This window comes from Macaca mulatta, chromosome 17 (genome assembly GCF_049350105.2).
Source record: "Macaca mulatta isolate MMU2019108-1 chromosome 17, T2T-MMU8v2.0, whole genome shotgun sequence".
In the NCBI taxonomy this organism is placed as follows: domain Eukaryota; kingdom Metazoa; phylum Chordata; class Mammalia; order Primates; family Cercopithecidae; genus Macaca; species Macaca mulatta.
In genome coordinates, this window is record NC_133422.1 from 104,887,708 (window position 1) to 104,914,577 (window position 26,870).

A 26,870-nucleotide genomic window follows, 5' to 3' on the forward strand; every position below is an offset into this window, starting at 1 on the left:
TGCTAAGGGAGAGATGGAAGTGCAGGGCATTTGAGTTCCTTGCCCAGGGTTGCATTTAAGTGGAGGAGCCAGTTTCAGGCCCAGGGCCTCTGGCTGCGGAGCACAGCCCCCTGCACACTTGGCATGAAGCTGCCCACGCAGGAGATGCCATACACGAAAGTCAGGCCTTCTGTCCCTTGCAAGTGCGTCTTCAGTGTGATGACCAGCAAGCCCTCTCCTTATTTTTTTTTTTTTTTTTTTTTTTTTTTTTGAGACGGAGTCTCGCTCTGTAGCCCAGGCTGGAGTGCAGTGGCCGGATCTCAGCTCACTGCAAGCTCCGCCTCCCAGGTTCACGCCATTCTCTGGCCTCAGCCTCCCGAGTAGCTGGGACTACAGGCGCCCGCCACCTCGCCCGGCTATTTTTTGTATTTTTTAGTAGAGACGGGGTTTCACTGTGTTAGCCAGGATGGTCTCGATCTCCTGACCTCGTGATCCGCCCGTCTTGGCCTCCCAAAGTGCTGGGATTACAGGCTTGAGCCACCGCGCCCGGCCGCCCTCTCCTTATTTTAAGGAACTTCGTAAGATGGCACGCAGAGTGAAAGCTTTCCTCGAAATTCCTAATGGCTACATGATAAAAAGTCCTGTTTTCTTCTCTTTCTTCTCATCTTTCCCAATTCTATTCTAGAAAAAATGTGTTCTATAGTAAAGCGTTGGTATTTACACAGCAAAGGAACATAGCTATGCCACTTTGTCTTTGTTTGTTCCGGGGTGAAAGTTTGTAAAAGCCAAATTTTGTTACTCATCCAGCAGGCAAGAATGAGAATAAAAGACCAATGGGATTAAAGCTGGGGTCGAGGGGCAGAGTGGGGTTCAGGGAAGTGAGGCCTCCTCGCCCAGTAAAATTGGCAACCACATTAGTTCCTTCTTTATTCAAGCTTTGGACTCACCCGATTTTCACAAATCCTGTTCCCCTGCTGGCGAATGAGCCCCGTATAAAAAGAGACCACCCCATGCATTAGCCATCTTAACTCCTCATCAGGCCCCACACAGCACATGGAGCGTTTGGTGAATATGTAGTCAATGAAAAAGCGAACGCCAGCTGCGATCCGTAGACCACGGTCTTGTTCTTATTGTGGGACTTGTTTCGCTTCCAGGTGCCAGAGGTGACCCGGGATTCCCAGGGGCCCAAGGGGAGCCAGGAAGCCAGGGTGAGCCAGGAGACCCGGGCCCCCGAGGACCCCCTGGCCTCTCCATCGGAGATGAAGGTAATGTGGCTTCATGATATCAACACCGGAGACCCAAAGCACCTGCGCTCAAGTCCTAGCACACACAAGTGAGCCTTCCTTGACAGCGTAGCTATGTTGTTGTTACTTTTCCCCACTGACTAGTCTTAGCAACTCTAAGGAGCCCCACACACGTGCTTTGGACGCCTTCACAGAACCGCTGCACACATGACAGTAGCTCCCCAACTAGATTAGGTGGTGCCACGATGAGTAACTGGCCTGCTTCCACCAGTGGGTTGGGAAGAAAATGGAGAATTATGAGGTGCCATTGCCCAGTGTTGATCACAACTATCAAGCCATTATTTGAGGGGCAGGGAGGGGGTGTATTTAATGTTGAAAAATGATAGTGAACTATACCAATGGCTTCTACCCGTCAGAGTTATTGACAGGGCCATGCAGCCCGCTAGTGCTGCCGGTGGGCCCCTCTGGACATGAACACAAAGGCAGCGGTGCAGTATGGGAGACTCACGCTGCAGGTGAATGCTGTTTGGTTTCAGATCAGAGGAGAGGCCTGCCGGGTGAGATGGGACCCAAGGGCTTCATCGGAGACCCCGGCATCCCTGCGCTCTACCCGGGCCCACCTGGACCTGATGGAAAGCCAGGGCCTCCAGGCCCCCCCGGGCTCCCTGGACCACCTGGACCTGATGGTGAGTGGAGAGCAACAAAAGGGAGGGTGTACGCTAATGTTCAGATGAAGCCTGGTCCTCGCCGGAGGTGATTTGGAATTCTCTGCTAAATCACTCTGCGAACGAATCCAGTAGGCCAGTGATTAGAGTGCGGTGGATCCAGGTAGATTAGGGTGTAGTGGGTGTTCTCTGGAGTCCACGCAGAAGCTGGGGGTGGAAACTGAAGTCCTGTAAGCCTGTAAGTATCACAACCCCATGGATGCCACACAGTGAGGTTTAGTTGCTGCAGCTTCGGTGAAATCCGTCCTTCAGCGAAACATCTGAGCAGTGCAGTTTGGAAACAGATGTGAGCCAACATCGCTGCCTCTGTGTCGGGGTGATACATTCCGCAAACCTAATCCAGGGTGGGGGCCTCACCCTTGACTGGCAGCCTCTCTCCTCTGTTACCCCAGCACATTAAGGCCAACTTGATAATCTGCCTTCTCAGCCCGTGTACAGTCAAAGCTACAACTGAACAAAGCTACAACTGAACAAAGCTACAACTGAACAGGTGGGAGTAGCTGGTGACAAAAAGAGATGGCTGCATTATCTGCAAAAATAAGTGACAGCTATTGGCCAAGGCCCGGACAAATGCCCATGAAGGTCAATAAAGCCAGCAGGCACAGGAGTGCGGACCCACCTACCACCCAGTAGTGCATCCCTGAATCAGCAAAGATGCTCTTTCAGGTTGTAACGTTAAGTGACTCAGCTTGAGTTGAGAATGACCTGTCTCAGGCGGCAGGGAAACATGCAGTCCCGCTTGGGACTTGCTATCAGAAAAGGCTGTTCTTTCAGCTTCAGCATTCAAAGAATTATGCTTTAAAGACCAAGCTTGTCCAACCCACGGGCCACATGCAGCCCAGGACGGCTTCAAGTACAGCCTAACACAAATTCATACACTTTTTAAAAACATTTTTGCAATTTTTTTTAGCTAATCAGCTGTATTAGTTCATTCTCACGCTGCTATAAGAACATACCCAAGACTGGGTAACTTATGAAGGAAGGAGGTTTAATTGACTCACAGTCCGCAGGGTTTGGGAGGTCTCAGGAAATCTACAATCATGGCAGAAGGGGAAGCGAACATGTCCTTCTTCACATGGCATCAGGAAGGAGAAGTGAAGAGTGAAGAGGGAAAAATCCCCTTATAAAACTGTCAGATGTCATGAGAACTCACTCACTATCATGAGAACAGCATGGTGGAAACCGCCTCCATGATTCAGTTACCTCCTGTGAACCAGGTCCCCACCATGACATCTGCAGATTATGGGAACTACAATTCGAGATGAGATTTCAGTGGGGACACAAAACCTAACCATATCACCAGCTAACATTAGTGTTAGTGTATTTTATGTGTGGCCTAAGACAATTCTTCTTCCAATGTGGCCCAGGGAAGCCAAACGATTGGACACTCCTGCTTTCGATACTGTGAAATGCCTAATGGGAACATTTCATTCTTTCATAAGAGCAAATATAGGCGACATTGGGAGAAAATAAGAGGTCATAGTCTCTTTCTATGTGACATTGACCAAAAATTAACTGCCTCTTCTTTCCAAAATAGTTTACTTTAAATTCCCTGACATTGCCCCTAATAATCTCTCACAGCCTCCTACCTTCAGGGAGGAAAAATATGTTTGCTAATGGACAGTGTTTGGTTTCAGTTACAGGTCAAATTCAAAGCCTCTGTTTTAATTGTTTTTGGAAGATGACTTCTCTGACATATCTAGAGGGAAAATCACTGGAGTTATTAGAGGCAATATCTTCTATTTTAAAAGTAGTAGTCAGCTGGGCGCGGTGGCTCACGCCTGTAATCCCAGCACTTTAGGAGGCCGAAGTGGGCGGATCACGAGGTCAGGAGATCGAGACCATCCTGGCTAACATGGTGAAACCCCGTCTCTACTAAAAATACAAAAAACTAGCCGGGCGAGGTGGTGGACGCCTGTAGTCCCAGCTACTCAGGCTGAGGCAAGAGAATGGCGTGAACCCGGGAGGCGGAGCTTGCAGTGAGCTGAGATTGCGCCACTGCACTCCAGCCTGGGTGACAGAGCGAGACTCCATCTCAAAAAAACAAACAAAAAAAAACAAACAAAAAAAGTAGTAGTCACTTCTGTGTGTGTGTTTTATATTCTAAAGTAAAATTTTAACTTAATGAAAATCCACATATTCCCACATTATTTTGAAAATTTTTAGGTGCAGATATTTCCCTGGATCATGAACCTGCCAAAGAGTCTGAGCAGTGTGAACTTTATTTTTATATATATATATGTGTGTGTGTGTGTGTGTATATATATATATATATATATATATATATATTTTTTTTTTTTTTTTTTTTGAGACAGGGTCTTTCTCTGTGTCCCAGGCTGAAGTACTGTGGTATGGTCTCTGCTCACTTTAACCTCCACCTCATGGGATCAAGCGATCTTCCCACTTCAGCCTCTTGAGCAGCTGGGATTACAGGCAAGCACCACCATCACACCTGGCTAATTTTGTAATTTTGGTAGAGACGGGGATTTCACTATGTTGCCCAGGCTTGTCTTGAACTCCTGAGCTCAGGTGATCCGCCCACCTCGGCCTCCCAGAGTGCTGGGATTACAGGTGTGAATCACCACACCTGGCCTTTAAATTTTTTTATTATCCTGGACTGCTGTGATAAAGGCTAAGTTTCTGTGAACATTATATTTCCTAAGCAAATGGTATCTTTTGAGTTTTCTTTTTCTGGAGCAGAACGTGACATGTTAAAAACAAAAGCATACAGATATTCCACTTTAATGGCCAGGCATGGTGGCTTACACCTGTAATCCCAGTGCTTTGGGAAGCTGAGGTGGGCCGATCACCTGAGGTCAGGAGTTCGAGACCAGCCTGACCAAAATGGTGAAACCCCATCTCTACTAAAAATGCAAAATTAGCCAGGTGCGGTGGTGCGTGCCTGTAATCCCAGTTATTCGGGAGGCTGAAGCAGGAGAATCACTTGAATCCGGGAGGCGGAGGTTGCAGTGAGCCGAGATCGCTCCTTTGCACTCCAGCCTGGGCAACAAGAGCAAAACTCCATCTCAATTTAAAAAAAAGAAAAGAATATTCCACTTTAAAGAACTGTGATCAAAGGCTAACGTTGCCATTATTCCTGTAACTGAATTCCATTTTGATAAAGTCCCTAGCATATGCCATCTTGCTTTTCAAGTCTTGCTTGGTAAATCCGTGGTTTACTAGCGTAAGTCAACTGCGAACAATTTAATTTCTGATCCGTATTGTAGGCTGATGAGAAAAATAAAAAAATGAATGGAATGGTATCAGATCAATGTTACCAGTTGAAAATGTTAAAAGCATACAACTTAAGTCCTCTAATTATATGTGTCACCCCTGTGAGACACATGGTTTCCAAATCAACATTTTTAAAGCAAGTTCTTATACAAAAAGTAGTCCACCATAATGTCCTTTGGAAAATGTGCGTGTGGTTGTAGTTTAGTAGGAATGACCTTGATTCCTATGGAGTTCTCTGACTCTTCCCCTGGAATGCAATTGTTAGATTCCTCTCTTGTTAACTACGTTTCGTCCTGTTTTATAGGTTGCTACTGATGCAAACCAGAATGTTTAGTCTTTTGCAGCTCCAGTAAAATCAAACCAGGAAGACAGTTTTCTTTCTGGGTGAAATATTTTGCTTCTCCCCGCTCTAGTTCAGTGAGCTGAATTGAGTTCCGGGAAGTTCTATTCCACTGTAGCATAAGTCAAAATAGGCCTGGGTTGTTTGGCCAGGGGCTGTTGGTGGAAATCATGTTGCAGACATCTAAGAGGCACACTGCTATTCTATAGGACTTATTTAAAATGACTAATATAGTAGAGAAAAAGAGAGCAGCAGGGGGCAGAGGAAGGCTGTCACCTTCAGAGAGCCACTGTGTGCCTTTGGGACTAAATTTGCAAAGCATCCGATGCTTCCATTGTAAGGAGCGCCCACAAGCTCTTTGTCCTGAATGAATGACGTGTCTGATTGACGCTGCTGGCGTCTCTGAAGTGTGTGTGGTTAAATTTCTCTACCTGTGACACTGCATGTCTCATCACACAGAGGGAGAGCCTGGAGACATAGAGCAAAACTCACAAAGTCCACGACTGACCGGACACAGCAGTTGACCTGGTCACCGGTCACCCTTTGTCCCCAGCAGTGTGGGGTGCGGCAGCCTCTCCTCCTGAAGACGCTGTCTTCTCCCCTCCACTCCTGGGAAATCCTACTGCCCCCCGACATCTCTCCCCTGAAGTCCCTGCCCCTCCCTGCGCTCCCCGCCTAGATGAACTCATCCTCCAGATGAAAGTACCTGCAGTGTGTGCTGGTCACTCGCTCATTTCCTCTCCGGCCCTGTTCTGTGCTCTGAGCTACTAACAGAAACCGTTAACTTGACACAGAGTCAACACTATGCACGTGTCTCACAAATGCCTCAAGCTCTCCATGTCCAAGATGGAGCTCTGGGCCTCCTCCGTCCTCACCCCCCGCCACCCCGCAGGCCTCTCCCTTGGTCCTCACCCCCCTGCACAAACCCGGGAGCTCTAGCAGAACCCTGGGCTGCTCTGCGTACCTCACCCATTCTGTACTGGCTCCCTCGCACATCCTGGCGGGTCGCCCTCTCCAATGCTGTGTGTGCCCTTGCTCTCCACCACCACCGCCTGCGCAGCCTGCTAGGATGACACCCGCTGTTCCTCCCCTGGCCAGCCCGTCGTCTACACGGCAGACCCACATGGCAGACCCACATGGCAGACCGTGTAGCCTCCCTCCTTGATGCCCTTTAATGGCTTCCTACTGCCCTCAGGATAAAAGCCAAGTCCGGTTTCTTCCCCTCCTTTTGTGCAGATCTGCCTTTCACTCACCACCCTTGGGGCGCTGGCCTTCTCCCTATTTCAGGGCCTTTCAGAAACGCCGTCCTCACTCTGGAGCATTCTCTCCCGCTCCCCACTTGCGGGGGCTCCTTTTTATTCTCTGGGCTTTAATTTAAGCATCACTTCCTCAGAAAGGACTCCCCTGACGACCCCCAAAACATTTCCCTGGGCCTCTCCCTGCTGCTTTCCCCTGTTCTCACAGCACGGGCCATAACTGGAAAATCCGCATTAGTGTGTTTGCTGCATTGTGTGTTGAATGTGTGTCTCCACATCTAAGCTGTAAGCTCCATGAGAGTCCGTCGGTTTCATTTCCAGTTGTATACTCAGCACCTAGCACACAGCCTGGCACAGCATAGGCACGGGATAAGTGTTTGATGAGCGAACAAATGAATGAGCTATGGTAAACGTGCAGTGAGCAAACTGCATGGGATGGTATCTGTGTCCTCGTTCTCAGACGTTTATCCTCACCTGGCAGTTCTCTGATATGCAAACTCCCATGCTGTTTTCCAAGCAGATAGCTGGGTTCTTTAAAGTTGGAGTTCTCTCACCTTCCTGTGTGTAATGGCCTCATTCCCTGCTCCTCTCAGGTTCCATGTAGTGTGTATAGCAACATGCCTTGTAATTTGTTGGGGGGAGTGCCGTTTGCCCGTTGGAGCTCTCACCCTATTAGTGAACAGTGAGGAGAACAGATTGCTGCAGGGCACACCTGCAGAGCCTGCCCCAGCAGCCGCTTGTGTGTCCTGCAGACGTGCACCCTCCTTCTGCCACGAGATGGCACTCTTCTTCTCCAATGTGACGGTGCACACTTTGCTGGCGTTAAGAGCGCATTTCTTGCACCGTCAACCATCAGGGATGCCCCTGCCTGGATCATTGAGCCCTGCAGGAGTTGGTGGGGAGAGGGTTAGAAAGGGAAGGTGGTGGGTGAGGTCATCCAATATGGTTGACCATGCTGAATCCAGATTGGCCACAATATTTAATTAGCCTAACACTTAGTTATGCTAACTCCGTGTGTGTGCATGTGAGGCGTGAAAGAGGAAACAGTGTTCTGGGGGGATGCACACGTGTGCCTCCATTCCTATATCAGAAAAAGATCAAAATGGGAAACTGAGTTTATCTTTTTTTTTAATTTTTTGGGGGGAACCAGAAGTGAGTAGCGGTCTTGGAATCCAAGTTACATGATCAAAAAATCGAAACTTTTCTTTGGACTCAATGTTTCTCAAAAGGAATAATTGTTATTCCTCTACTTTAATGGAAAAACTAAATTTGCAGACTCTTACATTTCTTTCCAACCCTGAAGGCTGTCGCCACAAAACAGTCTACATTTTCTTTTGAAAAAATGTGCTTTTATTTATGAAATTGGGGTTTATGGATCATTTGGGGAGGCTTGGCTGAAAGCCACTCTGGGCTAGGTGGGACGCCGGGCGTCTCTGTGGTGCCCATGCTCTGTGTCTGGGGGGGACCCTGGGTGTCCTTGATGCTGGTGCCCCACAACTGGGTGGGACGCCGGGCACCCATGGTGCCGATGCCCTGCGTCTGTGTGGAATCCCAGGCATCCATGGGGCCGATGCCCTGCGTCTGTGTGGGACCCCAGGCACCCGTGGGGCCGATGCCCTGCGTCTGTGTGGGACCCCAGGCACCCGTGGGGCCGATGCCCTGCGTCTGTGTGGGACCCCAGGCACCCGTGGGGCCGATGCCCTGCGTCTGTGTGGGACCCCAGGCACCCGTGGGGCCGATGCCCTGCGTCTGTGTGGGACCCCAGGCACCCGTGGGGCCGATGCCCTGCGTCTGTGTGGGACCCCAGGCACCCGTGGGGCCGATGCCCTGCGTCTGTGTGGGACCCCAGGCATCCATGGGGCCGATGCCCTGCGTCTGTGGTTGTCTCTCTAGGCTTCCTGTTTGGGCGGAAAGGAGCAAAAGGAACACCAGGCTTCCCTGGGCTTTCCGGCTCCCCTGGAGCCCGCGGACCGAAGGGATGGAAAGGTAAGAACGTCTGGGAGGGATGGGATAAGGACAGCCTGGCCTTTCCGACTCCCTCACCTTACAGAAGGTGAAATCCGTCCCCCACTCACGTGTTTGGAGATGAAAATGAGCCTGCATGTCCCTCCCAGCCTCCTGTCCCCATGACGGTGACACTGAGAGGGAGTCGCATGGAGCCAGCGGTGCTGTCTGAGCACTTGGCCCCCAGGCTCACCGTCCCTGCTCTCCTTCCTCTTCACTGACCTTCCTAGCAGCACTGAGCCCGATGCTGAGTCCTGTGCTGGGTTAAAAGGGACAACAGTTATTTCTTAAGCTGCACTCAGGTAATGTCTCAAGGGCTCAGCTCCAAGGCATTGTAACAGAGGTCTATAGAGAGCTCTGTCCATGGCAAGGTGCTGGTATAGTCACCATCCCTGGTGCCACTGAGACTTGGTGGAGTGACGTGGCTTGCCTGGGTCTCCCTTCCTGTTGATGAGGAGGTGAACTTGGAACAGGTGGTCTTTGCACCTGACCCTTCCCAGTCACCTCAGGGACACTGCCCCTAGCTCGAGGCCATCCTCTGTGAGGCTCTGTGGGCCCGGTGTGGTGCAGAGTGTGCTCCTGCTCAGCTCTCCCCTCCCGGAACACGGCGGGGCACTTTCTGGCACTCACCACGCCCTGGCCGTTTTGGCATATGTGGGATGTGCGGTGCATTCAGCAGCCCACTGTGGATGGGCATGGCCTGATAGCAGGCACCACAGGGCCTGGAGGAAGCGGGGCCTCCCCACTGGGCATCATCTCTGCCCTGGGGAAGCCAACCCCTGCTGCCAGCATAGTCCTCCCTTGCGCCAGGCTCCCTGGGTTCAGCTGTGGCAAAACAGAGGAAGAGGTCAGGCATGTCTTCCCTGCTCACCCATGACCTTTCATGACCTTGGCCTCTGAGGCCAGGGCTCTTGCCCTCCCTGACAGCTCCCTGGAGCCAGCTCCTCCCCTCGGCCCACAGGCCCAGTGGTGGCAATCTTCAGCTCCGAGTGCCGAATTCCTTAACCTCCTTCACACTCCCCACAACTCAGCCTACGCCTCTGGGTGTGGTCCCAGTTTTTAAGTATCTTTAGTAAACATCAGAGTCAAATTCTGAACCCCATGAGACTGTGAATGAACACTTGAGTCGCTCAGTCTGAGCCTCAGTTTTCCCATCTAAGAAATGGGGGTCCTAGTGCCCATCAGAACAGGCAGTGTCCATAAAGCACCAAGTGCGGCGCCCCACTCTCCCCGCCACGCTGAGAGGAATGCGGAACAAGGAGGCCCTCCTCTCCCTCCTCTGCAGGTGACGCTGGGGACTGCAGATGTGCAGAAGGCGACGAAGCTGTCAGAGGTCTTCCGGGACTGCCAGGACCCAAGGGCTTCGCAGGCATCAACGGGGAGCCGGGGAGGAAAGGGGACAAAGGAGACCCCGGCCAACACGGCCTCCCTGGGTTCCCAGGGCTCAAGGTGAGGAACAACTTCATCATGAAGCTGGCAGGACACTGTGAGGCCTCCCCAGGTGTCCCATTCTTGCCTTTTATCTCCTAAGTTTATGCAGCTTCAGACCAGCAACACTCATGGACCCAAGGCATAGCTAAACCATTCAAAAACCCGCATACTCCAGGGTGGACTTTGTACACGTCCACTGGTGAGACTGAGAAGGGGCGCTGCTGTGGGAACCGCAGCCAACAGCCCTTGATAGAGTTCAACAGGGGGTCACCACTTGCCCCAGAAATGCCATTCCTGGTGTATCCCCAAGAGACTTGAAAGCACGTGTCCACACAAACACACATACACCAATGTTCAGAGCAGCATTGTTCAAAATAGAAGGTGAAAACTATCCAAATGTCCATCACCTGATGAATGGATCAGCTAAATCTGTACAGCATCTAAACCATAGAATAGTGCTCACCTTCACGTGGGAGCGAGGTGCTGATCCATACCTCACTGTGGATGAACCTGGAACGTGTTATGCCATGGGGGTTGAGACCCACACAGAAGGACATGTGCTATCACATGCTCTCTCTTTCTATTCTCATGAAATGTCCACACAGGCAGCCTAGAAACAGGAAGTTGATTGGTGGCTGCCACAGGTGGGAGTGGGGGTGGGGAGTACCTGCTTAATGGGTATGGGGTTTCTCTTTGATGTAATGAAGATGTTCTGGAATTAGATAGGAGTGATGGTTGGACATCCTTGTGAAAATACTAAAAATCACCGAATTTTATGCTTTAAGACAGTGAATTTTGTGCTATATGAATTATATCTCAAAAAAACCTATCATTTTTCATGTAAAAGACATTATTTATCAAACGTTCACCTTCTCAAGTTTAGCAAGACCTGATTTAGCATTGTTGGAAGGCTTCCTTCACCGATAAAAAGCAAGACCTTGGCCGGGCGCGGTGGCTCAAGCCTGTAATCCCAGCACTTTGGGAGGCCGAGGCGGGTGGATCACGAGGTCAGGAGATCGAGACTATCCTGGCTAACACGGTGAAACCCCATCTCTACTAAAAATACAAAAAACTAGCCGGGCGTGGTGGCGGGCGCCTGTAGTCTCAGCTACTCGGGAGGCTGAGGCGGGAGAATGGCATGAACCCGGGAGGCGGAGCTTGCAGTGAGCCGAGATCACGCCACTGCACTCCAGCCTGGGAGACACAGCGAGACTCCGTCTCAAAAAAAAAAAAAAAGCAAGACCTTTTGGTTTTTAAACCGTACATGTGCTTGTGTGGAGGTGTGGACCCCACACACATCAGCTCATGCCTTTATTCTGTGCCTTATGAAAAGATCATCTGCAGCAGACCTTTCTTCCATGGCAGGTTTTAGCTGACCAAAGAGTTCAAAGTGAATTTCAGATGGAGACAAATTATACTTTTTGTTGATTTTTTAACTTCAAAAAAGAACTTTGGGAAATTTATAAAGCAAAAAGTTCATTATTTTGCATATTCAGCAATAGAGGAAAAACAGTTGGTCAGGACACTTGGCCAAGGAAATGTAACAGATCTGAGTCCACAGCATGGAAGAGAACTGCAGCCCCACAGAGCCGTGTTGCTGACGGTCATGACTCCCCGCTGCTTCATAGCACGGAGCTGTGCAGGTGAAAATGAGACCCGGGCACCTCGCTGATCCATGCCCTAGGTTTTCTCAGAAAACAAACAGGAAAATTTAACAAAAAATAGCAGGTGCTCTGTTTTATACCAGCTTAAAAAGGATACGGTCTCCGAATCACGGCTGTCTAGCAGTAACAGTGGCTCCAGTATTCAGAAAAAGTGCATGTGGTGAGAACTGCAAATATACCAATGGCAAAGCTAGTAGGATCCTCAGTTGTTTAAAAAGTGACCGAATATTTCCTAGAAGCCAAATGGATCCCATTCTGTACCCCTGAAATGTCTAAAACCTTCCGAGCACACACGTCCGCAGAACTTTTGTTCAGACGCCTCTGGCTGTGCCTGGTGTCCTGCACTGAATGCTGTGATTGTGTGTCTGGAAACCCCACTGCAGTGGGAATACCTGAGACCATCTGGGAGTTTTTTGGTTCATTTTTTTTTTTGGGTGGTTTTTTTTTTTTTTTTTTTTTTTTTTTTGGTTTTTAATATTTGTGCTGGTAGAGTCTGGCAGGGTGCTTGAAGTGTGGGAGTGGATCAATAAGTCCATCCCTCCATCCATGTAACCAACATGTATTGATTGATTGGTCCTGGTCTGTCTGTGAGGAACTCTCCTAGATTCTAAAGTAATGTTGCAAAGTGCTAAATACATCAAGAATCTGTGGAATTTTCTAGGAGAAGGGAAACTCCCAATCACTTGCAACGTTCCATTTAATTAAAGCAACTCCACACATTCCCATATTCTTGGAAATAGCATCAACCAAGATATGCCAAAAGCTAGCACAGCTCACATTTGAAAACACTACCCTGACGGGTACCCTGCTCATCGTGGAAAGAGCTAGACACGATTTTCCAGGCTGCGATTTGAGAGTCCCTGCAGGCAGCTTCTCTCTAAAGTATCTTTTTCTCCCAACCTTAACCTCAGTGCAGGAAACAAATGTCTATTAAATACCATTTATTGTTCTCAATATTATCACAAAATTTTATCCTCCATACCTGGATTAACCTACTTGGCTCCTAAACAGCCGTGGTTTAGAGGAAGCCACCTTGACCTTTAGTTCAGCGCTTCTCAAAAGGCACTGAGCCCGTGGATCCCTGGGGCCTCTGTGGACACAAAGGCAATGATTCAGCTGCCCCGGGCTGGAGCCTACAGATCTCCACCACTGGGCAGAGCCCAGGGACACTGAAGATGGGCCTACGACCTGGGTTTCCCTGTCCAACCACCTGTGGCTACTTCCACTGCATTGTGTTTATTTATTTATTTATTTTCGGAGACAGAGTCTCGCTTTGTAGCTCAGGCTGGAATGCAGTGGCAAGATCTCGGCTCACTGCAACCTCCACCTCCCGGGTTCAAGTGATTCTCCTGCCTCAGCCTTTCAAGTAGCTGGGATTACAGGCGCCCGCCACCGTATTCCACCACCACACTCAGCTAAGTTTTTGTATTTTTAGTAGAGATGAGGTTTCACCATGTTGGCCAGGCTGGACTCGAACTCCTGACCTCAAGTGATCCTCCCGCCTCAGCCTCCAAAAGTGCTGCGATTACAGGAGTGAATCACTGCACCCAGACGCATTGTAATTATTTAAAATTAAAGAAAAGGTACCATCCGGTTCCTCCGTCCTGCCATCCACAGTTCCAGTGCTCCACAGCCACTGCGGCCAGTGGCCCCACACTGGGCAGCTGGATGGGGATGTGTCCAGCGTCACAGAAAGTGCTCCTCGGGTGGCGCTTGGCTTGGGGACGGGTGACTGCCTGCCCGCTGTGTGAGATGAAAAAGCTTGCCAACCATCTTCTCAGATGCCCTCACAGTATGAAGGAGGAAGACACTTTTTTGTCTGTTTTCCACAGGGAGTCCCTGGCAACGTTGGTGCTCCTGGGCCCAAAGGAGCAAAAGGAGATTCCAGAACAATCACGACCAAAGGTCAGTTCCTCTCTGGCCATGTGGCTCCTGGGACACTGAGCCTTCCTGTGGGCGCCTGCCTGGGCAGCTTCACATACAAATCCCTTTCCAGGTGAGCGGGGACAGCCCGGCGTCCCAGGTGTGCCCGGGATGAAAGGTGATGATGGCAGCCCAGGCCGCAATGGGCTCGATGGATTCCCCGGCCTCCCAGGCCCTCCCGTGAGTAGCCACAGACTGCGGCAGCTCCCTCCTCTCTTCTTCATCCTTCAGGTTCTCCAAACACCCAAGAAGCAAACAGTATTGACGTGAGCACTAAACCCACCCGTGCATAGGACAGGTTGCTCATTCTGCTCATTCTATTTTTAATGAGCAGAAATCAGATTTTTTAGGAAACGGTGAATGAAGTTGGAAGCCAAGCTCCGAGTGAACATTTAAAAGTCAATGAGCAAATAAGTATTTGTCGTGGTGTAACAGACTAAGACTCCCCCGCCCAAAAAAAGAAGAATATTCTAAAATGGGTGACAGAACCCTGTTTTTCCAAGGTAAATCGTAAAATACACAATTTCATTTTTGCAACTAACACACACTGGCGTTGAAGGAGGGGCTATCTAGCAGCCTGCAGAGACCCCAGCATCATTTCCTCGGTGGAGGCTGGGGTCAGAAGCAAGGGAGGCAGCCACGGAGGGAGACAATACCCCCTCCTGTGCACCCTTCGGCCTCTGAGCCTCCCCTGCCACCTCGCCTTTCCCACTGCCAGCTCTGGAACGTTCTCTTCTCAGGAGCCTGCAACCTTATTTCTCACGTCTTTATTGTCTAGATTCCATTTTCCTCCCTCTGGTCGCCAAGCCTATGCCTCCTTAAGCTCTTTGTACTGGTTTCCTGGGGCTGAGGTCACAAAATGCCACAGACTGGGCGACTTAGACATCAGAAATGTATGGTCTCACAGCTCTGGAGGCTGGAAGCCAACATCAAGGTGTCTGCAGGGCTGGTTCCTTCTGAGACAGTGCGGGAGGATCTGTCCCTGCCTCTCTCCCGGCTTCTGGGAGCTCTGGCATTCCTTGGCTTATAGATGGCTGTCTTCTCTCTGTGTCTTCCCATCATCTGTCCTCTCTGTGTGTCTGTCTCTGGGTCCAAATTTCCTCTTTTTAGAGGGAGAGCGGTCACATTGAAATGGGCCCATCCTAAAGACCTCATCTGACCTTGAGCACCCTCAAAGACCTTATTTCCATATAAGGTCACATGTCTGAGTCCTGGGGGTTAAGACTTCAGCATCATGGGAGGACGGTTGAACTCATAATTCTCTTCCTCCTCCTCAGAGCCTCACACCTGAATCCTGTTTGCAGCTTATTTGCCTCATTCCATAACCCATGTCTTCTCTAGTTTTAATGTGGGTCATGTCTGTAGCAACACTCTTGAGTGCCGTGGTACAATCAAAGCTCACTGTAGCCTTGAACTCCTGGGCTCAAGCCATCCTCCTGCCTCAACCTCCCGAGTACCTGGGACCACAGGTGCACGCCAGCACACCCACCTAATATTTTTAAAATTTTTTGCAGAGATGAGATCTCTCTATGTTGCCCATGCTGGTCTCAAATTTCTGGGCTCAAGTGATTCTCCCTCCGTGGCCTCCCAAAGCATTGGTTTTACAGACATGAGCCACCACACCTGGCCCACATCTTTACAGTTTAAGTGCAGTTTTTGGGGGCTAGAGAACACAGATAATTCTATGATTGGGTGTCTTAAAAATCTTATCTGGGAGGCAACAGGGTTAAATAAGAGGCAAAGCCATAATTGGTCACTTTAGCCAGAAGAGGAGGATGAGTGATGATTCCTGTGGTTGGAACAGTCTTTGGCCTGTTCAGTGTCATGTGGGGTGGCGGTGGTGAGTGTGTATGTGGTGTGTGGTGTGCTCTGTGTGTGTGTGGTCTGTTTGAGTCTGGATTTGTTACAGTAGTGGTAGCCTTCCCTGGAGTCGGTGCCTTACGAAGTTGGTGATCAGGAGGTGCACCTGTCCAGCCTTGGGGTTCACCCACCCCTGCAGCTCCTAAGCCTGGCTGCCAGTCTCAGCCCAGCTGGGGGCGGGTGGTCGGAGCAGGGTAGGGGTAGGGGTGAGGGTTAGGGTCAGGGAGAACCCTGCAGCCTCAGCTTCCCATTCTCGGGGTGTAGGGGCTTTTCCCAGTGCTTGTGTGCCTGCCTTGTTCGGTAGCATCTCTAAGCCAAGAATGTCAACTTCTGACTTTAGAAAACTCATGATCCTGCCCTCGCCACCTTCCAGTGGCATTATCGCCATCGCTGTCCACTAAGTTCGGGGCATCTGCCCTGTGATCTCTGCAACAGCCTTGTGTCCCCCTCCCCTATGAAAAAAAGCTAAAACACAGGGGTGCACCACTTAATCAGGGTCCCATAAATAGAGAGGGCTGAACTGGTGTCCCTGTCCCGCTCCGTCATGCCTTTGACAAAGAAGGGGCTGTGGTGCCGGTGGAGAGCAGGGTTTGATTTCTTACAAGCAGCTGCCTCGTTGTTGTGAGAACACCCAGCTTCGTCCCATGCCTCGGCAGATGCGCTGGGGTTTATGTGCACGGCTGTTTCACCAGCATGTGGGGACAGCACCAAGCCGGGCCGTGGTGTGTGCACAGATCACACCAGCATCACTGCTACCGGTCTCCCGACCCCATCCCTGCACCTCCCGCCAGCACCCCCTAGTTGGTGCTTTCATCCACAGGGCGGCCCCTCTCCATTCCCAATCCTGTAATCTCTCCTGATTTCTGAGAGGCACACGGCTCTTTCCTTGTCCAAATTAGCTTCCTTTCCCTTAACAACATAGCATCCCCTATGAATAGGAGCCATTTCACCGATGCTGAATTATAACAACAAAATCCTGTGTTTCTCCCTCCACCCACAGTAGAACAGAAGCCCAGGCCGTCACTGTTCTGGGGATGCAGGCCCAGGCTGATGCAGGGGAGCTGGTGGGTGGGAAGAGAGAAATGCTCAAACGTGTGCACCTGACTTCCAGAACCGGCTTCTGTGGCGTTGCTTAGACTGCTACACAGTCTGTCACTGGCTCCTGTGACCTGGCTGACCGTGGCAGTAGGTTCCTGTTCATCTCTGTTGTCTTTCTGTTCTGGATCCGTAGCTCAGAATTCCAGGAAACAGGAAAGGAAACAGGGAAGTCGAGGCGATCTTTAACATTAGTATATATTTTAAGAAATGAACTGAATTTTCACACAGGGCGATGGCATCAAGGGCCCTCCCGGGGACGCGGGCTATCCAGGAATTCCTGGAACGAAAGGTACTCCGGGAGAAATGGGTCCCCCAGGACTGGGCCTTCCCGGCTTCAAAGGCCAGCGTGGTTTCCCTGGAGATGCCGGCTTACCTGGACCACCAGGCTTCCCGGGCCCTCCTGGCCCCGCAGGGACCCCAGGACAAATAGGTATGAAGAAATTTACCTCTCACAGTCCCGAGACGTTCCACGCTTTCCTTCGTCATTGTGGACGTTTCCCGGGAGAGTCAGATGAGGATGCTGTTTGGCCTCATCTGTTCTCACATGTACAAGGGAGGATCCAACTGTGGGGTTTCTGGGCCCCCACCAGCCTCCCCTCAGCAGCTGGAACACGCAGCCTCTCCTCTAGGACTGCAGCGGTAGAGGCCTTGCCCAAAAGTTCAGAGATGGCTTTCCCGTTCCCTGCCCACGCCACAGCCTTCCTGCCCCCTCCAGCAACATACACGACACACATACCTTCACACGTGTGCGTACCCCACACGAGCCGGTCACTCTTACCTGTTTCAAAATTGCCTCACCCTGTCCTTTGTCTTCCCCCCAGATTGTGACACAGATGTGAAAAGGCCCATTGGAGGTGACAGACAGGAGGCCGTCCAGCCAGGTACTCTGGGACGTGCAGGTGGCTTTAGGACACTAGGGAACTCTCAGTTGGTCTGCTGGTTTTGCTCTTGCAGTGTGCATGGGATAGGAAATATTAATAATATGTGCAAGCCACGTTTGATTTCCACGGCACTAGCACAGTGGCCTGGTGAACACTGTACATTGCATGAATAACAACCTGGTGGAGACGGCGAGACATTTGACCAGTCCCCTCTCATCAGAAATCCTTGTTCACTGGAAAGTGCCAGTGCATTCCAAGTCAGCTCCACAGGCACGTGTGCTGCCAGGAGGGTCCAGGCAGAAGAGCCCAGCCCAGAACACAGGCGGTGGCCAGGATGTCAGGCCAAGATGGGAGCCTGGTCCAGATTCCCAGGCTCACAGACAAAAGAAAGCTCCAAGAATAACTGTTCTTGCAAGAGATCCTCTTAGACAAAGGGCAGACAGCACAGTACCCCAGCTGGAGTGTCACTGCTCGCGGCCACACCAACCAGAAGTGCCCGCAGCCTTGATTTAATGTTTTAAGGTGTCTTAATTGCTGTGGTTCACTCTGAAAGTAGATAAAGTCCCAAAGGAGAAGTCAAATAATTCATTTTGAAATCATAGGCTATCTCCATCGCTGATAGACGCTTCCAGACAAAAGAGAAGCATCCACACTGACTTGCAGGGTAGCAGCCGGATTAACTCGGTTTGCACCCACGCTACTGCCCTGCAGCAGGGACTCCATTGTTTGCCAGCGCAGTGTCCGTTTTTATTCGACTAGACTGGCTTAGTTTGCATTTTATACGGATATTTTGATTTCATTACACAATGAAGTTAAACTTGTATTTACATCAGAACCAAGATGAATTAAATCATTCGCTTACTCTGATCCCAGAATGGTAGCCGGTTTGCACGGCTCGTGCTTTTGACCTTGGGGATTGCTTGGGCTCATCTTTTCTCCTTTCTGTCCCCAGGTTGCATAGGAGGGCCCAAGGGACTGCCAGGCCTGCCAGGACCCCCAGGACCCTCAGGTAATGCACAGAGGGAACCCGGAGTGCACTCAGCCTTCCTCCCACATCTTCACGCTTCTGTGTCTCCCTCGCGCATCTTTCCTCTGATCCTGTATCCCCCGTCCCAGACATGATCGTGTCCAGCATCTCAGCACAAACTGGTCTTGCACCTATGGGGAGCCCACTGTCGTTTGCCACTATAGAAAAAGGAGTCTGGTAGCTGACAGTGAGTTGGGGCCAGGCTACAAGAGAAAATTCAGCCATGGCTGCAGGGGAACGCCCCCGGGGCAGAGATGGAAGCCTCGTGTTTAGGACTGGAAAGGGGTTGTACCTCTATGTATTTTCACTTTCTGCCTTTCCATCCCAGGATCTAGGGGAAGAACCTAGAGGAGAGGATTCTGTCTTTTGGGTTTTGCCTGACGGGGAACAGGAATAAACAAGGCTAGAGTGTTTATCGCTAGCACCTGGGAGGACCTGGGCTTCAGTCTGCTGGCCCAGGCCATCTCCCAGCCCGTGTGAGGAAGAGTCCGGGCGCTCTTCACAGAGCCCGTGCCTGGGGCCACCCATGCTTTCTCGGGGATGGCGTGTCCAGTGTTGGCGGTGGGGCCCTGGCCAGCCACCACTGCTTTTGGGATCCCCTGCCTGTACCCAGACTCTGCTGCTCTGCGCTCCAGGGTCTCTGTGGGCCTGTGAGCATCGGGGAACACAGAGCCAGGGCTTCCACTCAAGCCGGAGGAGGGCTGGAGCCTGAGAGGTGGCCCTGTGCCCGTGTCCATCAGCCTGAGGAAAGCGAGTTCTCTGAGCGGTAGGAATTCCCCTTTGGATGTTTCTTCCACTCCGCCTGTGATGGGGCCGGGGAAGCAGGTCACTTGGATAACAGTGTTGCAAGCACGAGACACAGCCAGAGCTGTTCTCACTTGTTCCTTCTGCAACTGAGTCCCCACCTGTGCAAGACGAATAGTGCAGACGGGCATTCTAGACGCTTCCTGCTGCACAAATCATGCCCTCACCGCTTCCCGTGATAAACTGTAAAGAGTGACACCAGTGTAGTACGAACAGCACTGAGAGTTAGGAAAGTGGATAGACACATTGTGTGTGCCCTGCGCCTAAGGACGTCTGCGGAGTTCACCATGATCACAGGGTCTGGGAACCACAGGACAAATGTAGAGGTATCATTTGCACCATGAGCAGAGGTAAAGGCTCCTTGTGTTGTCTTCTGAGAACTGAGCTTGTATCTTCCGCATCCCGTTAGACCTGCCCGGAGTCTAATTCCATTCTTGGATTTCAACACCGTCACTCATACAGCAACCCCCAAAATGGTGACAACTCCGCATGTCTCAGATGGTCAGGGAGAACCAGAGGCCAGCATGCTCAACACACACCCGGACCACAGCCGTGTGCCAAGGCCGGTCACCGGGAAAGCCTCAGAGGCCCGAGTGTGGGTTTCTGTGGCTTCGGGGCTCCCCAGCCATGCCCAGTTATTTCCATTTCACACCCAGGCCCCCATTGCTGGGAGCCCCTTGCTGGCCTCCCGTCCACTCCTCCGTCTCACTCCTGCTGTCTGCACACCACTTTCCAAGAGTGGTGGGTGGGTTTGCATCACACACATCCCCTTCCCCAGACGCCAGGAACGGGGATGAAAAAGCGTGGCAGTTGGGTTTTGTGACATTGGTGAGGAACCTCAGCCCTTCAATTATCAGAAAACACTTCTAGAGCCCACACACTGGGCCAAGCAGGGTTCAAGTGTTTGAGAAGAGTCAACTCATAGTCCTCATGGCGTCCCCATGAAGCAGGCAGTCATTCTCCCCACTTTACAGATGAGGAGACTGAGGCACAGAAAGTTGTCAGTGGTCGAATGGATAGAATAGGTAGGGCCAAAATTTACAACCAGGCATTCTGACCCCACCGCCAAAGCCCTCATTTAGAGCACTGTAAATACTGGATATTATTATTCTTATGGTTCCAGTCCGTAAACAGGATTTTAAACACTGAAAATCATTCTGTAAGCCTGGAGGTGCTGTTTCAGGCTGACATTCCCCCCAGCCCCGTTATTTCCCAGTTTCATGAGATCCACATTAAGTCGGATGCCAAGCATGACCACACCCATTTATCCTCGTGGGACCTGATGTGGTCTGTGGTTTATTTGGGTGTTTAGGTGCCAAAGGCCTCCGAGGAATCCCGGGCTTCTCAGGAGCTGATGGAGGACCAGGGCCCAAGGGTTTGCCAGGAGACCCAGGTCGTGAAGGGTTCCCAGGACCCCCAGGTGAGTTAAGATCAGACCCCCATTCAGCCCCTGGGTTCCAGGGCGGGGACCTGTGTGTGGTTCGTCAGCATCCAGCTCTATTATCTTCCAGTTTGTAGAAACTGTTTTGACAGATACTTGACAACTTTTGCATTTGTCCTTGGGAGATTAGAAATTCTTGATTTTTCGTCACTGATATTGTACTGGCTTTTTGCAGAAGCTACCTAACAGATCTTGCAGGGAAAAGGAGACAGGTGTTGCAGAATGGCTGTCCTCCACAACACCTGTCTCCCGGGTATGTCCTCAGTGTTAATCATGATTAATATTAAACATTCTAAAGGCAACACAAAATTATCCTTTCCTGAGAGAACCCTTAAAGGCATAAATAGCCCTCTCACGATGTGGCTGCAAGAGCTTAAGGCATTAATCTGTATGTGGAGGAAAACGAGGTTTCCCTTAACCAGCTCTGGTGAGGAGCACCCACTTGCATGTCAGTGTGCTCTGGAATGCAGCCTGGCGTCCACAGATGTAGGTGTCCTGCAGTTGTGCCACAGGCGATGTGCATGAGTGTGGTGGCACTGCCTTGACTGCAGGGGCATGCACGTCTTTTTTTTTTTTTTTTTTTTTTTTTTTTTTTTATGAAATGGAGTCTCACTCTGTCACCCAGGCTGGAGTGCAATGGCACAATCTCAGCTCACTGCAGCCTGCACCTCCAGGGTTCAAGCGACTCTCCTGCCTCAGCCTCCCAAGTAGCTGGGATTACAGGCATATGCCACCACACCTGGCTGGTTTTTGTATTTTCAGTAGACACTGGGGTTTCACCATATTGGCCAGGCTGGTCTTGAACTCCTGGCATTAGGTGATCTGCCCGCCTCGGCCTGCCAAAGTGCTGGGATGACAGGCGTGAGCCACTGCACCCGGCCACACACGTCTTCAATAGTGTGTGTCTAGTGAAACCATGGAAGCCATTATGGACAACTTTCCACCCAAGATAAAACATCCTTCCACAGGGTCCTGGGCAGGTTCTTCCAGCCTCTGCTGGAATCTCGCTTGTCACCTAGAACCTGTGGCACATTGGAACCCTCTTGTTGCCGGAAAGTTCCTCCCTGGAATACAGCCTGCCTCCCAGAGAGTTCTCACTGGGCTGTTCCTGAGCCACACAGTTGACTTCCTCGTAACCACAACCCCTGAGAGAGGGGCCACATCTCCCACAGACGTCTCATGAACAGGCAGAACTGACCCCGGGAACACACACTTTCTTGTAATGACATCTTTCCATGCCATTGGAATTCTGGGCAACCTTCTAGGACCCCCACTTTTCAGGATTCCTTTCCAGCTGGGCTCTAGAAACTGAATAAAGCGCTCCCCATATCTGGAATATCACACAGAACGTCAGGACTGTTGCACCCTTAGGTTGAGCATCCTGCAGATGTTCCCAGTGAAGACTGACTGAACCCTGCCCCTCCCCTGATCTCCACTCAGATAGCTGGTTTAAGCCTCAGTGCAGAAGTGTCTGTCAGTCCCTGACAGATGGTATCTTTCTGAATTTTGTGCTGCAGCCCAGAGGGATTGTTCCAAACCCCGACCCTGTTTCCTTTCCTATGATGGTTTCTCCATGTTTTTCAAAATTGGGAAGCAGACTTTCTGTGTCTGTATCAAGACCCTGGTCAAAACAGCTCTGCATTCGAGTGAAGCAAAGGAAGTCTCCGTGCCTCTGCCCCAGGGATGGGTCTCTGGTGGTATTTATTTAGTATTTAGAAGTGCAGCATTGCCACTCTCATGATTTCATATATACTAAGTTTAAGCATTCATGATTTTGAGAGGAGGATGATAATTCTTGAACATTTTCCTGCTGTGAGTATGAAAGTTCTCTGGTAATTATGATTGGAGTGCACAGCCATGTGTGTGTGAACGCCATACGGGGCTCCCCTGTAGCGGGGAGTGGATGGGATGTGCCCATTGTCAGGCAATTTGGACAGTTGCCCACGTGAGTTGGGAGCCTGTTCCACCATCAAATGTGAGCCCTTACGTCATGAACAGGGAGGCTGAGGCAGGCCGGGGGTGGGTGGTGATTGAGGAACTGACCGGTTTCTGAAACGCACGTCACTTTTTATGGTGCTGAAATATACTGCACTTCTGTCGCCACATGCAGAAGAGGATAAAACGCCCAATTCAAGGATTGCAAAAATCAGAGAGAGTCTGTTCCAGATCTAAGACCCACACGTGCACACCCAAGCACACGGCTCCCCGGGTACAGTTTGTAGCATTGCCAGGGAAAGTCATGTCTCTTCATTGTGAGTAAATCACACCGTTAAAACTCTGAGTACGGTCTAGCTGATTAACCTCAGGTTAATCCAGATCCTTTATTCTGTGTTCCAGTCACTCCCAGCTCACAGGCGGGGATGGCTGTACAGGCCCACGAGGGCCCAAGGCCCTGCTTATTGGATCTTTTTGGTGGGATACACCCCAGAGAACACAGAGAACGTTCCCTTTTCCATATCCATACGTAGGAGTGCCGAGCCTGTCGTGTGCTTGATCCTGTCCCACAGAATCACCTGCCAGTCTCATCGTTGCAGGCTTCTCTCCTGCATGCACAGTGGGGGTGGTGACCTCAGAAGCCTTTCGTTCTGAGCACAGCGTGACTGTCAGCTATGGGAGTTCATTCTGAGGCCACGTCAGGGCTGACTGCACCGAAAAACGAAGTGACCTATGAGATCATTTTATCCAGTGGCAGCCACAAGAGACACAGGACAGCCACCTTCCCTCCATCCACAGATGGGGCTTGGTGATTTTCATGGTCCATACAACAGAGGGGTGTCGTTCCTCTTTGAAGCGTTTCCAAACTGACGGTGATGGGTTTCTACCAGGGAGATGTTACGGCAGGCAGCATTTTGGCTTTGATGGCCCTGCTCGTTCCTGCCTCCCTGGGATTTCGCTGTTCCTCACTCACCACAACCTAGAAGGTCCTACAAAAAGCTGTTCTTATTTGCAAAGCAGGGGAACCCATGAATTATGCAAATCTGGGTCCGAGGAGGCGTTCTTAAGGGCTTGTCCACCTTCGCTCAGTTTTAGGGCTGGGGGCTGGATGGCGGGGGAAGCAGAAGAAACGTAACCAAAAGAACAACGTGGCAAAGGTTGTAGGTTCCAAGAAGGGCCACAGGGACAAGGGCTCGAGCTGAGGAATGCCTTCTGAGGACCCCATAGCCAAACGTTTGCTGTTTCCAGCCTCTTTTTGACACTTCTCTTAGAACGTCACCATGCTAACTTGTGGTTTGGGGCCCACCCATGTTTCCTTTCAGGGTTCATAGGACCCCGAGGATCCAAAGGTGCGGTGGGCCTCCCTGGCCCAGATGGACCCCCAGGTCCCATCGGCCTGCCAGGGCCAGACGGGCCCCCTGGGGACAGGGGCCTTCCTGGAGAAGTCCTGGGAGCCCAGCCCGGGCCACGGGGAGATGCTGGTGTGCCTGGACAGCCTGGGTTTAAAGGCCTTCCCGGAGACAGAGGCCCCCCTGGATTCAGAGGTAAGTGCCCCATCGGGGAGCCAGGGGCCCCATCCCAGCTGCACAGGGCCTCCAAGGGCGACCCCAATCCCTTCCAGGGCATTTGGTAGGAAGCAACAGTACCCTATGGTGCCAGCCATGCGTATCTTCTCCCATGGCCTTCCAGTGCTCCTTTAGAAAGTGTCTGTGACAACACCGTGATACCTGCGGTAGTCGGTGCAGTCTGGCCATCTGAGAACTTTGACAGGTGTGGATTAACTGATGTAATCTTTTGTCAAGTTGCATATGCCTGGCCGTGACGGGGGCCGTGACAGGCTCACCGGTTTCCTTGGCAGAATCTGTACAGTTGGTATGAGGAAAAGATGATGGGCCTGACCATGCTTAGTCAGAGGTGAAGAAGGAAAATAGGAATAATCTGAAATGCAATTTTATTGGTGTAAAACTTAATACTTTTTTTAAATGTGTTAATGTTGTTTACAATGTTATCAATGTATCTCTATCAAAGTAGACAGAGCACCCACGTTTCATGAGTGACAAGGCACCCGGTGACTTTAAGGGTTCAACTGATGCCAAATCGGCTTTGGGAACCCCAGCCCCAAGCTTTAATGAAAGATGATGCCGTGGACAGCAGGTGTTCACACTGGGTGAAAGAAGTGGGGATGGAATACATTAAATGTCTCCAGTGATAGGGTTTTATTCATGTAGTTATTTAAATGTTTCAAAGACTATTTTTAAATGTGGCACAGTGTTCAAAATATAGTCAAGTGAAGAAAACTGGGTTAAAACTGTACTTATTGTGCCATGTCCACTCTGCCAGTGTCTAGTTATTTGTAGGAATGGAAAAGGGCAGGAAGGAAATGCCCAGTGGTAGTCATTATCCCTGAGTGATGGTGTGTGTTATCTTGATTTTATCCTTTATACTTCTTTGCATTTTCCTGATTCTCTAGAGTCCAGAAAAGCATGAAGTACTCTTTTAACAGAATGAGTGTGTGGAGGGAGATGGTGTCTGTGACGAACAGTCCAGAGTCGGCCCCTACAGCTCTTGTCTCTGATTCCCGCAGGAAGTCAAGGGATGCCTGGGATGCCAGGGCTGAAGGGCCAGCCGGGCCTCCCGGGAGCTTCCGGCCAGCCAGGCCTGTCCGGGCCTCCAGGACAGCACGGATTCCCAGGAGCTCCTGGCCAAGAGGGGCCCTTGGGGCTGCCAGGAATCCCAGGTCTTGAAGGTAAGACTCCAGCCCTCCCATAAACGAGTAGGGTCCTCACTGGTCCTGCCAAGAGAACTAGCACTGCCTTCTCTGTGGAGCTCTCAAACTCTGTTCCATGGAACCCCTTAAGAGCTGCAGGGGTTCCCAAACCAGAACATGTATTTCGCCTAACAAGGAGACATAAACAGCTGGAGACATCGGCTCATCCTCTGTTCCTGTTATATATATTAAGGATCTAGGGGAGGTTTCATCAGGAAAAAAGAAAAAGGAAGAAATTCCCACTGCAAAAGTTCAGAATCGCCGCTCTGATGTGGAGAGGAGAAATTGTTTTATGAAAGTGCAGGTGTGGGTTGGAAGCAGGTAGAAAACTGGGGTGGGGAGGCTGGAGCAGAGTAGCGGGGAGGGGAGCCTCAGCTGCATGCCCACCACACACAGGCCAAGGCAGGTGGCAGAGGTGGCCCGGAAGACAGCAGGGCACAGCATCCATGGGCATCACCCACCACTGGCCAGGCCACTCTCCCAGCACTCAGCACAGCCAGTTTCCCAGACTTCCACACTTCATGGTCCAGTGAAACTGTCAGTGCAGGTTGGAGGAATCAATACACGTTCCCACCTTTTTGTTTTGTCCAGAAAAACAGCTTTTTAAGGAAGTGTGTTATGTCACCAAAGGACACTGTAACTGAAAAGTGGGAAAGATGCAATTGCTTAGTAAGGAGTGGTCTCCATGGACCACAATCTAGAAACTCTCAGTCTTAGCATACTTCTCTGGTTTGCCAGTCAGGCGACAACTTTGTCCAGGACCTTAGCAGGGAACTCTAGGGAACTGCCGCACCACTGGAAGACGCACACTGGCTTCCCCCATGTGGGGCCTCGCCTGTGTCCAAGAGCTGGGGCCTGGACTCAGGCAGGGCTCACTCCCCCATTGCCGCACTAGCCACTGGCTTCCCGGGATAGCAAACCTGAACCAGAGGTTCAGGCTCCTATCTCAGTATTGACAGGGCAGTGCTGGTTCTCAGCTACTGAGAATCAGCTGAACACAGCCTCATGTGGTGCTTACGAGACCCATGGGAAAGCCTGTCCTGAACTAAAGCCTACACTTTATGTGGGGAGAGAGACACACACATTAAAAGGCTCCCACTTGCCCTGGGCAAGCCAGCAGAGTGACCAGGTCACGCGGCCCCCAGTGACCCAGAGGAGGCGGGGACAGGCAGGTCAGAGCAAGCCCAAGGGGAGAAGTACCTGGCACCAGCAGGAGAGAAGGCTGGGACTCAAATGCAGGGTGCGCTCTAGGAAAGG

General features: G+C 51.0%; 2 protein-coding genes across 3 annotated transcripts in view; one reads left to right on the forward strand and one right to left on the reverse strand.

Moving 5' to 3' along the window:
* The window catches only part of COL4A2 (collagen type IV alpha 2 chain), a 201,558-nt gene that overhangs the window by 143,155 nt on the left and 31,533 nt on the right, over window positions 1-26,870 (forward strand). For both annotated transcript variants that reach the window (XM_015121443.3, XM_015121444.3), the window contains exons 19-30: window positions 1,134-1,244; window positions 1,760-1,909; window positions 8,672-8,764; window positions 10,068-10,231; window positions 13,710-13,782; window positions 13,874-13,980; window positions 16,987-17,188; window positions 17,580-17,639; window positions 18,592-18,648; window positions 20,783-20,890; window positions 24,169-24,390; window positions 25,431-25,592. In XM_015121443.3, coding sequence (XP_014976929.3) covers window positions 1,134-1,244; window positions 1,760-1,909; window positions 8,672-8,764; window positions 10,068-10,231; window positions 13,710-13,782; window positions 13,874-13,980; window positions 16,987-17,188; window positions 17,580-17,639; window positions 18,592-18,648; window positions 20,783-20,890; window positions 24,169-24,390; window positions 25,431-25,592 — 1,509 coding nt within the window. The remainder of the gene's footprint in view (window positions 1-1,133; window positions 1,245-1,759; window positions 1,910-8,671; window positions 8,765-10,067; window positions 10,232-13,709; window positions 13,783-13,873; window positions 13,981-16,986; window positions 17,189-17,579; window positions 17,640-18,591; window positions 18,649-20,782; window positions 20,891-24,168; window positions 24,391-25,430; window positions 25,593-26,870) is intronic.
* Window positions 4,239-8,656, reverse strand: LOC144336196 (uncharacterized). The gene has a single exon (XM_077974018.1). The coding sequence runs from the start codon at window positions 8,633-8,635 to the stop codon at window positions 8,129-8,131; it is 507 nt and encodes a 168-aa protein (XP_077830144.1). The 5' UTR covers window positions 8,636-8,656; the 3' UTR covers window positions 4,239-8,128.

Bases quoted from the DNA above. Each gene is read 5' to 3' on its own strand.
- LOC144336196 (XM_077974018.1), bottom strand. From the start codon at position 8,635: ATGGATGCCTGGGGTCCCACACAGACGCAGGGCATCGGCCCCACGGGT.